Genomic DNA, 13,159 nt, shown 5'->3' on the forward strand with positions numbered 1-13,159 from the left:
GAAGTACCCGACGTCGTCGGGGCCGAAGCACCCGACCCGGAAGGACCTCCAGACGGAGCCGATCGGCCCGAAGGCGCCACGGGAACCGACTGAGGAGGGAGGGCCCTCATGGCCATGAGGTACCTCTCGACCTCCTCCTGCGACGCGCCGTGCCCAGGGACCCGAAGGTGTGGGGCAGGCGGCGACGCTTGCGACTCCCGCGGAGCCGCGTGGGCGGTGTCGCCCGAGTCCCCGGTCGCATCGAGCGAGCGACGGGGCGGGTCGGAGGATCGATGGTGTCGCTCCGACCTCTCATGCCTCTTACCTGAGGACTTGGAACCAGACGATCGGTGTCCACTCCCGGAACGTCGATGACTCCGACCTCGCGACCTGTCCCTCGACCTCCCGTGGGACCGGGACCGGGACCTGGAGCGGCGCGGGGCCGACTGCCTCAGCTCGAGACGCTTGCGGGACCGCTCCCGCCTAGCCTTCGACGTCAGGGCCCGGCAGTCGGAGCAGGTTCGATCGTCGTGGTCGAGGCCTAAGCACTTCAGGCACCGGCGATGGGGGTCCGTGACCGACATGAGTCGGCCGCACTTCGAGCAAGGCTTGAACCCGGGCATCCCTGGCACCGATAGTCGAGAATCGACTAAATAGAGGATCAAAAAGATCAAAAAAGTTTTCAGTCAAAAAGTGACTGGGGGTAGAGCTTCTTCCGGATCTGCGCTAGCTGGCGCGGAAAAAAGAAGAACTGACGTCAGCGCGCATGGGCGCCGTCTATATACTCCGATGACGTCATCCCGGCGCTCACGACGCCGACGACGGACGCGGAGCCGCAGACGACGCCTACCAGCGCGCAGGGGTATTGCTACGCAAAAATTTCCGGATCCAGTCTGACGCCTGGGGATATTCTAAGGTAAGGAATCTATCACTAACGTGTCTCTTTCAGATATGTGGAATCAAGGGAATGCAGGAAGAGATCGATCCTAGAAGGGACTTGTAGAGGCAAACTGAAAGTGACCTTTTTTGCAACCGACAGGCAAAGGCCATCAGTTTTGTCTGCCTTTCTTTTTACTGGAATGCTTTGCAACAAGTTGTGTCCAGGATAGCTCCCAGGAACTTGGCTGACTTGGCCGTGCACAGGACTTACTTTTCCCTGTTGAGCTGAAGCCCCAGGTGACGGAAGAGCTGAGTGCATGGTGATAACACAGAGCTTTTACCAGCCAGTCGTCCAGGTTAGGAAAGACCTGGAGTGTCTGTTTCCTGAGAAACGCTGAGATCGGGGCTAAGACCTTTGTGATAATCCACAGTGCGAATCGGAGTCCAAAAGGCAGGACCTTGAATTGAAAGTGGCTCTTGGCTACAGTAAAGTGTAAAAACTTCTTGTGGGCCGGGTGGTTGGGAATATGGAAGTATGCGTCCTCGAGATCCAGGGTAGCCATGTAATCTCCTGGATTGAAGAGCCGTTTAATGTCCTGTAAGGAGACCATCCGAAAAGAGAGTTTTATGAGACAGGTGTTTAGCTCCCTCGGGTCTAAAATTGGGCGCCATTTTTCAACGGTCTTTTGAACGAGCAATAAGCGGGAATAGAATCCTTTGTCCTGCTGGGAGAGAGGAACCAGTTCTATTGCTCCCTTGAGAAGTAGTTGGTGGGCTTCTAGACGTAGAAGGCGTAGATGTTTGGATTCGGTGGCGCGAGCAGCTTTGGACGGTGGCTGCTGTTGAAATTCCAGCGTATGGCCTGACAAGACAATATTGAGAACCCACCGATCTGATGTTATAAACTGCCAGTTGTGGAAGTGTTGGGACATCCTGCCCCCCACTGGTGTTACAGGGGACAAAGGAACAGTAGGAAGAGCCAGGAAGCCGTTACTGGCACTTAGAGGAATCCCTCCCCTGGCGCCCTTGCCTTCCTCTAGATGATGATTGAGAGAAAGAAGACGACTGGCCTGGTCGCTGTGAATATTGTGGCCTGTAAGATTGAGAAGGCTGCCAGTAAGAGGAATTGCGCTGTTGCTGTTATCTGCCTCCGTATGACGAAAAACCTCTATCTTTCGCTCCACGGAACGGAATCTTGCAGTATTGTAGACTCCCAACGTACTTCTTTTCCAGGCGAGGAAGCACAGGCATGACAGTGGCCGGCGACTTCATGACCTTTATCCCCTCATCCCAGACATGGCTCACGATCGGGATAGAGCGAACAAACTTCCAGTATGGTTCTTTGAAGTCATACAAAAAACATTCCGACTGCACTGATGGAATGGGCAGATCGAAACGCTTAGAAGCACTCTCCATTAAATTGTGAAAACCTCCAATATCAGCAGGAGGAGAAACCGCTGGATCAGAATCTGGAGAGGCGGGATCCGGAATAATATAGTCATCCTATTCCCCGTCCGGGATTGTTATAGTGCCTTGGTCATCATCCGATGTGTTGTCCTGGACTGTGACCACATTCTGCTGCGCCTCTGGTAACATCCGTACAGGAGTCTGAGGAGGCTGAGGTGTAACTGGACGCGCAAGTTGAGTTTGAGGCACTTGCCCTGTTTCTTGACCAGAGGACTGAGTCAAGAATCTCATTCTGTAGTCCGACATCATGAACTGGAGGTCTGTAATGAGGGAAGATGGCATGCATCCCATGTCCTGCTGATATTGATCCTGAGACCTGGATTGCGGCACATACTGTTGCTGCTCCATATAATACTCCTCAGAGTCTGAGTCCTGATACTTAACATGCAATTGAGATGGGCTATCTGCATCAACATAAGGACCGTCATCTTCTTCTGAAAATTCCTCTTCCAAAAGGAGAGCAGGAGGCAGGGTTGTTACCTTCCTTGGAGAAGTAATTTCTGGGGTAATGCGACGTCTCTGTATAGAAATTGACACATTTTGTATTGTCAACGAGTTCGTCGACGGAGCCGCCAGTGACGATGATTGAACCGTCGACGAGGAAAGGGCCACCGTCGACGGGACCGTCGTCGAGACCGTCGTCTTTATCAGGTTAGAAGCTGTCGTCGTAGCCATGGTCGCCGTCAACACCATTACCGTCGCCATCCTCGACGACGTGGAAGTTGTCACAGTAGACGTCGATGACAGAACAAAAAGGTACCTCAGTATGTGGCGTCGTTGACTAAGCCAATGGAGACGAGGAAATTCTCGTCGACGAGCCCGTCGACGGAGCCGAAGTTGATGCCGGTTGGATTTTTGAAGCCGTCGTCGACAGTATTGATGTCGTCGTCGACGACGAACAAACTTTTCTGTCAGCTTTCCTCTCAGGTGAGACAGAAGCTGGTTTCTTGAATTTCTTTGCTTCTCAGAAGGTGGAGAAGCAGCAGAAGAGCTATGGCTTGTCTTCTTCACAGATCCCACATCAACAACCAGTCCTAGCCTCTCCTTTACACCTCGGTGAGGAGATTTGATGGGACTACGCCTGTCAGACCTATCAGAGGTCTTTTGTAAGACTTTGGCAGGGGGGTCTGAAGAAGTAGAAGGTGAAGACCTACCCCTTTTTGTGATCTCCTCGAAGAAGTCGCAGAGGAGGCACCATCACTGTCATTGGAAACAGGATCTTTTTGTGACTTTAATTTCTATAGTCAAGTGAGCAGACATCCCTCACGGTCCCGCAAGGTCTTAGTTGAGAAGGTCCGACAAATCTTGCAGTCAGTAGGTTTATGGTTCGGATACAAACAAATAAATACAGTCTTTATGTTTGTCCTTCACATAAAGCCTCTTTTTGGAGCAGGTGGCACAAGCCTTGAACAGAGCCTTCTTTTCCTTATCAGACATAATGAAGAGTTGTGAAGAGTTGAGAAGAACAAAGTAGTTGAAGATGAAGAAAAACCTGAGCAGAGCTCAGAGGAGACTCCCTTGCACAATGTGCAGTAGAAAATCTGAGGCTCTCTCAGGAAGGTTCTTTGGGGTGAGGCTGTTCTGATTTGCTGTTCATTTTATTTGGTCTCTTTTACAAAAAGAGGCGGATATGCTACAAAATGAGATGAGGCTAGACTTTTTTTTTGTACCTATTGCTATGGTATTTTCTATTTACCGGGGACTCCAATTCCGACGACGGAGTTGTGGAGTGGTGTGGCTCACTGGTTAGAGGCGGCAGACCCGGAAGCAGAGGACAGCTCGGGACCAGGGTTCAATTCCCGACGCGGCAGGGTCGTGGACCAGGGTCAGCGGACTCGATAGTTCTCACCTCAGTGCCTACTCTAACCAGGGATCACACTTGGCAACTCTGGGCATTAGCTTGCCTCATCTCCACAACGGCCCCCCAAATACGCCGGGGATGCCTAGTTTCACCTTGGAGATACCCAGAAGGGACCATCTCACAGGGAAAACCAGGACGGGTTCCCCAGCGGTCCACAGCGCTGAGATACCCTATGGCGGGGTGATACATGCTCTTTACAAGACATCATTACATTACATTACATTACATGATACAAGCTATGGGAATCTATGAAAGTTCCAATACAGGAGTAACTGTTAATACAGAGCTTAGTAATCCTGATGAGGTGCCGAAGAGCGTTTTCAGGCAGACAGAGCACAACCTGAGGGAGCCCAGTCTTAGTGGTTCAGTTATGCTTCAGGTTATATTTCCGTTGTGGTTTCCTGCAGTGTCTTGCGTTTGGTTGTATTGAGCAGCTCCCATTCAAGAGGGGGCAGACTGGGTCACCCATCCAACTCAAGTATATGACAGTCATGCAGCTGCATGGGATGACTTATTGTGCGGTTGTGGAACGGAGGCTGCACCTACCTCTTTACAGCGGTGTCCGAGCGTGGGAATCCTGTCCCCCACGCTCGGTCGGTTAACGTCCCGGTCACCCAGGACACCCTCTCTTTCTCGTCCCCTGCAGGTGCCGAACCCCGAACGCGGAGAACCGGAAACACTCGCCAGCGGTCCCGGAAGCCGAAACAGGACGACCTCTATCAACCCGGAAGTACCCGCCCCTGACCCCGGAAGTGGTCGGGCTGTCAACCAGCCGGAAGATAGAAAAAGCCCCGAGGAGAAAGGAACGACGTTCGGAGCAACCGACTCGTGGCAGGAGGCAGCGGAGAGCGACAAACCCCCGACAGAGAGCGGCGCAGCACGGCTAGACCGGAGCGAGGAAGAGGACGAGGACGTCTGGACGGAGGACTGGTGGCGTCCTCAGGAGGAGGCTGGAGAGCGGCCGCAACTCGGACGAGAGTTGCGGCGGGGCACGTGAGTACACGTCACCCTTTCTCAGTGCCCCTGTACATAGAGTTGTATATATAGAGTTGTAAATATCATAGGATTCACGAGCACCGAGACACTGTATATTAATCCCCCTATTTCACGCACATTGTATAGAGCCCATCACTGCCCAGCACCTGGCACCTCTCTCCCTTCCCCCCTCTTCCTTGCCTCTTCCAACCCCCTTACCGTCCCTCCCTCACCGTCCTCTTTCATACCCTCTCACGCCCGGGTGTAGGTGGAAGCATTCCGACTGTGTTGCTCGGACTAAAGCCCTTACGCTTCTCTCCCTTTCTTCAAGCCTCCGTGGAGCCCCAGTACCATACCGAGGAGACTACTGGTGAAAGCGGGAAGCAGCACTTGATCCAGAATCCACCTCACCGAGCCGGGTCATCAGCCAAGTCCACCATCCCTATCTGCATTGTGACTTTGTATTTCCATTCATCGGTTGAATAAATACCACAGACATAGCTCACTATATTCGGCCTCCCCGCCTGTTATTCCGGTCCGCACGTTCCCCAAGTCCACAGCGGTCTAGTGGCCAGTCCAATGAGCGGTTGGACAACTGAAGCTTAATGCAGAAAACAATTGTTATTCAGGTTAATGAGTAGGCAGGGACAGCTAAACCTAAGAAAAGCCGGAAAGACAGTCATGGAAGTTAATGAGGTCAGACAAGGCTGAAGGATAGAGAGGTAGGAATGATTATCATGCACATTAATGAGGAAGTCAGTGAAGTCTGAAGGTTACGAGGGTAGGGATAACTGTCAAACGGGTTAATGAGTAACATGGGGAAGGCTGGTTATTGATTTTTATTAGCTAAACAGTGCACTGCTCTGCCTCCTGAAAAGATAATGATTTTTGTCGTCTGCTAGACCCAAAGATTTGCCTTTTGTGGATTCATTTTTTTCACAGTGAAAGGCTCTATTGTTCTAACTCACACTGTAACATGTGGCCATTTGCACTAGATTGTACTTGGATATATTTGGCTCCTTTCAAGAGTGTAAACATGTTTTACTTACGGTGAGTCAGATCCTGCTACTCAGCGTCCAACCACCAAGGCAGTGGTGTGCACTGGTATGTCCATCTCCATCGGGTTCAGGACAGGAAAATTCAGGTATTCACCAATCTCCTCTATTCCAGGTGTTTACTTCAGGCTTGGAACTTTGCCAGAAGTGAGCTCCATATTTTGGCAGCTTGGACTGAGAATGAGGCCCCACAGATCATTTACGTCTTCTAATGGGTGCGATTAGTCAGAGTGCTAATTTGGAACGTAGCATTCATTTTTGGGAGAATCTCAAACTTTGTAAGAAAACTGAAGCCGTCCATTGATTGCCTTGGGAGGAATGCAGATTATCTTCAAAATAGATCTTTTAGCTCCGAAGAGACAGTGAAGGGTCTTTAGGACAGGGGAGATGCGGGCTCTTTACTTTATATGTTGGTGTTCAGACTTCTTTGAAGACCGCTCATGACTAAAGCAGTGTCTCCATTGAACAGGACGAAAAATTAGGCCAACAGCATCACCTAGCTGAGATAGGCCTAGGGATTGAGAGCCTGGATTTGTTGGTGGGTACCCAGATACAGGGAGATGTGCCGTATAGTCTGCAGAACTTGAAATGGAGATTTAGCTACCTGGTTACCATGAGAATTAATAGAACCCTTCCAAGAGAACTCCTAGGCTTCCAATTTATTTCTAAACTCTAAAAGTGTTCCCAGTTTTATAGGCCAGATTGTCAAATGATTTTACCTCCTCCAATCTCTCCAGGTCAGAATCTATGTCTGAGCTAAAACAGAGGTATTGCTTGGTGTCAATGTAAATCCCTGGGTCTGGTGGCTCAGTGGATTAATGCATCTACTGCAGGGGCTTGTGTTCGAGCTCGTGGTCTCAGGTTCAAATACCGGCGGGTCCCCTCAGCCTTTCATCCATCTGAGGTCGATAAAATGAGTACCATTAAGTTGGGTAGCATTAAACATTTGTTATTCAGCGCCAAGATGCCCAGTCAGGGGTGAACGTGCACTTTACAAATACTTATGTTTTGTTGTAGGTCACTGATCACGAGACTTGGGCACTTGTCCTAAGCCCTTATCCACAGTTAATAGCTTGAGATTCAAATTGGACTCTGACCCTCAAATTTATGGCCAAATAAACTCTGGCATCTCCATGTGGTTCTTCTCTCCTATTCCACCATAGATGGGGCAGAGGATACTATATCGGCCATTAAATGGTCATGGCCTGAGTTCCTCAATGCCTGTGCTTAGACTTCACAAATAAGGCCTAAACCTACTTCAGGACGCGGCACCAGGCGCAAGGTCTGAGTTCCTAGATTCTCCCTCACTACCCCGGTACGTGACTCTGCACTGGCGCCTCTCAGAGGTATTTTTTTTAAATCTCTCTGCTTGAACAACACTATCCCTGGTGAGTCACATTCTTACAAGTGATAAAATGCTCAACTAAGTACACTCCACCATCCTCATTTTACTCTTGCAAATTGGATCTAGTTGTCATCACCCATTTTGATCACCATATGATGGGAAGATGGGGCATGTAAGTGTGTTAGGTTTCATATGGGGCCCATATGTTTACATCATAGAGGAATGCGAATACAACCTAGTGTTGGGGTGATATGGCTGAGTATTTATGCCAATATGGAGGCCTGGGACAAGTAAGGTATGTTTTATTTTCGCCTTCTGACGTTCCTCCTTCGTCCCTTGTTTATGCAGCAAGGATTCCAATGTCAGCCCAGTTAGTACTGGTCAAGGTGTCAATATCTGTTTGCCCTGAATAGACCAGAGGGAGAATTTTATCATTGTTAGGAGACAGCGAGGAACACAGAAAGTTACACTCTAGCAGGAAAAACCTACACTGAACAAAGGGAAGGGGGGCTCTTGTGTATCTTATACAATGACTGCATAAAATCCCATTTGGATGGAGGGAAGACCAGGCAGGCTTACACAAGAGCGAGCCAGGTGACAGGGAACCACAGGTGGCCAGGGAAGCAGCAACGGTCTGTATTACAAACTATAATTCCACTGGCGCTACCACCAGTCTCATCATGGCCTCTGTTGAGGGGTCACTTTGTGCTGACTGCGATGTCAGCTGATGTCAAGCTCTACTGACAAACACTATAGTCAAACCTTCGATGAACTCGCAACTGTAGGGTTCAATGAAGGAAAGGCAGGAGGCAAAACAGCACAGTATTTTGAGTCCATGCAGAGGACCTCTGTCTCGATAAGGGATGTGTTGGAGGAATACAGAAGGCCTTTCTCAGATCTTTTTCCACGGAGATGATTGAAAGCCCCCGAGCCTGGAGTAACTCTGAAGCAGCCAGATCCAGGAGGAGCGTGTGTAGGGATTCAACCCTCTGCACACCTATGCAGCTACCACTAGGCATAGGGTGAAGACACACGGCTAGGTTTAATCTTAGGTCTAGTATTAGGCTTATGGTGAGCAACAGCGCTGTTTATGGAGTTACCTGTAGGTACACTCAGCACGAGATCTCAGCACTGGTCTACCGTTCACTTGGCCCAACTTTAGCTCCAATTCACTGTAAGAATTTCTCTATTTTGTGTGTTTAAGGATTAAAGTAATAACCACTGTAAAATAGCATTTTATGTAGCTGCATATTTGCATGTTGTGTTTGACAAAGTTATTATAACCTGCTACAAAACACTTCTATTAAGGCCGCTTCAGCCCTTTCCTTTCAAGTCTCATCCTCCCCAGCAAGCGTCTGACCAGGTCTTGGCTACGACTCACCTCTGGAAAGTTGCAGTTGAAACAGGACAGCCAGGAGCACTTGGAGCAGGCCTCGCCACTGCCAAGCCCTTCTTTACACAGGATCTGGTCACATCCCTGGGGGTTGGTGCACCACGTCAGGTTAGAGCAGCATTCCACATAGCCTCGCAGGAGCGCCTTCTCATACTAGAGAGTCAGAAGGAGAAGGGCCGGTGAGTCTTAACAATTCAAGAGCTAAACAAAAGCACTCACAGCAGGCTTCATGCAATCTACCCACAGAAGTAGCAAGTGCGTGCTTGTCTTGTTTGAAGTCAGCATTCCACAACTCACAGAAGACGTTACTCTCTGCTAAGCTTTAAATCCCATGTCCTATATTCTTGGTCGACATTTCGCCTGCTACAGAAACATTCTTCCTTGTTCAACTAGTAAACCAGGTTTATCACCACGGCACCTTATGTGCTGCTTGTGCGCAGCAGACTGAGATTCAACACAGTATGTGCAGGTGGCACAACTTTATAGCAGCTTCAGGTCCTGCAAACTGTAGATCACAAAACAACAAACGGACCTGGGAAACAGATCATCCCTTCTCCTTTACATATGCACAGAAACATAACTTGCTCCCAAATTGTTAACCTCAGTTGTAACAGTCTAACTCACAAATATGCATCATAAATGCTGGAAGGCCACCTTGGTGCTGTACCTTAAACAATGCCGCCTCCCCCTCCCTACTCGTTTTTTTTACCAAGAACTGATACTCTCCACCCTCCCCTCATTCTGTCCATTCCACCATTTTCTTCTAAGGCCTGAAGCTCTACCTCCTCATGTCTGCACTATGTTCATTCCACCATCGTCTGCCAAGGAGCGATGCTGTGTCCCCTCCTCCTTTCCTCCTTCTGTCCAGTCCACGAAGGACCAACGCTTTAGCCCCTCTCCTCCTTTTTATTCCACCATCGTCTGCCAAGGAGCGATGCTGTGTCCCCTCCTCCTTTCCTCCTTCTGTCCAGTCCACCAAGGACCAACGCTTTAGCCCCTCTCCTCCTTTTTATTCCACCATCGTCTGCCAAGGAGCGATGCTTAACCCACCTATCCCCTCCTCATTCTGTCCATTCCACCATCTTCTGCCGGGGCCGATCCTCTACCTCCTCTGTTCTCCTCATTCTGTCCATTCCACCATCTTCTGCCAGGGACGATCCTCTACCTCTGCTTTCCTCATTCTGTCCATTCCACCATATTCATTTAAGGCCTGAAGCTCTACCTCATCTCATGTCCTCACTATGTTCATTCCACCATCTTCTGCAAAGAACGGACACTCTACCTCTCTTCTCTCTTCATTTTGCCCAATTTAACATCTAATGTGGAGCAAGAATGATCTCCCCCCTCTCCTCATGTTCATTCTACCATCTGCCACCTAAGACTAACACACTCTCTCTCTCTCTCTTCCTAGGTATTGTTTCTGCCTTTTCCTCCAAGGATGGTTCTTCTTCCGTTCTCGGACTCTCCCAGAGTACCCTTTGTTCCATCTATTTGCAGTCTCCCATAATATGCACCACGTCCTCCCCTTTAAAAAACTAATTGTTCAGCCCAATCATGTTCACTTTCCTGGCCACTGTCATTCCTCTCCCCTCCAAGGTGGACCTTGTTCTGACCAATGAAGCCTCCAAGGGGTGGCATTCTTCTCTTCCCCCTTTCTAATCTACTGTTCTGCCTACAAGCGCCATTGTATTCTGCTCGCTGGAGATCCAGCCTCAATGCACATACCTTCTCGATAATTTCCTTGGATGAGATGATGCTGCGGATGAACTCCGAGGTAGGCTGCGCGGGGCAGTCAGCAATAGGGCACGTGCAGTTCAGAACGAGATTCTGCTCGATTCGTGTAGTCAGGTATTCATTCCAACAAGACTGAAAATATAAACCCAGAGCCATTTCAACCACGCACCGAAAGTTCAGGGAGAACTATCTGCTGCCACATGTCTAGCGGAACAATTCACTGCTTCCGAGGAGTAAGAACAACTCATTACAAACGTTCTATGAAATCCTACCAAAAATAAACCAGCATTTTTTAAGAGCTTGACACGGCAAAGCGTGCAGCGTCCTTGTGAGCTTGGAATTAGCCTCAATAGAAAGACTTACAAACCAGTTAAGAGACAGAGTAGATTCTGAGGAGTGTGAGACCGTTACCTTGAGAGAGAGCGCTATATTATGTGTAAAGTTATTGCAAGGACACGCTGAAATTAGGAACCACGTTCACTATGAGGCCAGTATCACTTGCCCTTGCACATCCTTCATAAATAGTTTCAAAGGTCTTGGTGTTTCTATGGATTGGAAATTAAATAGAATAAAACAAAACTATTGATCTCAGAAGAATGGAGGGTGGGATGACCCACCAAGATATGATGCTACGACTTCCAGCTAATATACATTTCAACAAGGGTGAATTAGCGTCTCCTGTTGTGTAGCAGCTATCCCTGCTATTGCTGAAGGCCCAATGCCCAAATCACACATTTATTTGGGTTCAGGGCAGATCTGCGGCAACAAATTTGCACTGCCATATTCCGTGCGAGCTCTCCTCTACCCTCCCAGAGAGCACTTCACAGCCTAAAAACAAGACCACTCCCCTGCAGAGCTGCTGACCAGCCGTTAACTATGCACGTCTTAACCCAATGCAACCAACCCCTGCCAACATTCTCGTTTATGGGCTTAAACTCTTCCTGGACTTCCAGACTCACATTTTTTCATCCACCTGTTCAGACTGGTGGTTTCTCCGTCCAGTCTCAGGTCTTCACGTCTGCATGTCACTGCTGGGCTGTACTGCGAGGTCTGACTGCTCCTTCCTAGTTCCTGTCCTGTCACCCTATCAACCTGCACCCACTGGCTTTTACCCTAGTCTGAAAATTGCAAGTATTGAAGCAGCACCACCAGCTCTTCCCCACGATGGAAAAAGCTTTTGGAGCTTTTTGTCCTTGCATCAAATCTACAATGTTCTAAATAAACATTCAAGCATCAGCTCCGTTCAACCTCTGTACAAGGTCATCCATGGCCTCTGCCAAGCTAAGTCAGTGTCCCTCTTGTCTCACTCCTATACTTAAAACACTCCTTGGGCTCAGCTTTCTCGCTCAGTATTTCAGGTTTCCCCTCTGCAGAAAGACGGCTTACCTTGCAACATAAGTGCATACAACACAAGGCTAGGGTGCTGTCGTCCTGGGAGAGCGGACTCACGCACACAGGGCAGGTTGGCTGGGCAGCCTGTGGGGCCTCTGGGTTGCGAACCTCAAGACCAGAAGCAATGAGCAGTAACTCCGAGTCCTCTGTGTAGCGCTGGATGAGGAGGTCCACGTTCCACTTGCAGTGAATGAGGAGATGCTGAGCAATGTCTGCCTTGATGCTGAGAGTTTCCTCCACCTGCTTCACAGTCTGAGTCATCAGCAGCACCACCTCTTCCTGGCTCATGGTACGCCCCATCGGAAGCAACACCGTCTCTAAAACACCATCCTCTGTCCCACCACCTCCGCCGTAGACGTCAAAGCTGCACAGCAAGGACAGAGTTAGCTTACAATTTACACATGAAGTACTACTCGAAAACAAAAGCAACAATAATGTAACATTACCTGTAGGAGTTTTATGTGTAAGAAGGAGTGGGCAGAAAGATGAGGCGGTTGAAACCAAGTATCCGTTAATAACACAAATGCTATGTAATGGCACAAGAAGACGATCAAAATAAAACAACTTACCTTTGGTAACAATGTTTCTGGTGGATTCTCGGTTTCCGGTCCAGGGAGGACCTGGGTTGGCAGTTCGGGCTGGACTGTTCCCATGAGGCATAGGGTCAAGACTGATTTGCATATGGCTGGGCCAAACTGGGGTGGCGTGTTGAGCAAAAAAACGATAGATTGAACCCAGATCTTTGACTGGGGGTGAATGTTTGAATTACTCAGCATTCCGTCCATCATCTGTTCTTTTTGTTTGTGTTGCCCATGGAGGCAAGGGTATGCCCAGACATGGGCCCCGGGCTCACTACGTCACTGGATTCAAGCTAACCTGGCTGATCTGAGGTGATTTTTAGAAACTGGTCCCAGGATGCTTGTTTGCAGTCCAGGGAGTACCAGGCTGGGCAGTTCGTGCTGGACTGTTCCCATGAGGAGCAGGGTCAACAATGATTTACATGTGGCTGGATCCAAACTGGGGTGGCGTAGTGAGCAAAAGAACGTTGGATTAAACCCAGAGCTATGATTGGGAGTGAA

General features: G+C 49.3%; 1 protein-coding gene across 1 annotated transcript in view; it reads right to left on the reverse strand.

Annotated features, from left to right (window-relative positions):
• Positions 1 to 13,159, reverse strand: part of CUL9 (cullin 9) — a 443,484-nt gene that overhangs the window by 108,917 nt on the left and 321,408 nt on the right. Inside the window, exons 31-33 of the mRNA XM_086948773.1 lie at positions 12,075 to 12,444; positions 10,680 to 10,820; positions 8,943 to 9,107 (exon numbers count right to left, since the gene is read on the reverse strand). Of these exons, the coding sequence (XP_086804899.1) occupies positions 8,943 to 9,107; positions 10,680 to 10,820; positions 12,075 to 12,444 (676 nt within the window). The remainder of the gene's footprint in view (positions 1 to 8,942; positions 9,108 to 10,679; positions 10,821 to 12,074; positions 12,445 to 13,159) is intronic.

Source organism: Lissotriton vulgaris, unplaced genomic scaffold (genome assembly GCF_964263255.1).
Source record: "Lissotriton vulgaris unplaced genomic scaffold, aLisVul1.2 SCAFFOLD_375, whole genome shotgun sequence".
Lineage (NCBI taxonomy): Eukaryota > Metazoa > Chordata > Amphibia > Caudata > Salamandridae > Lissotriton > Lissotriton vulgaris.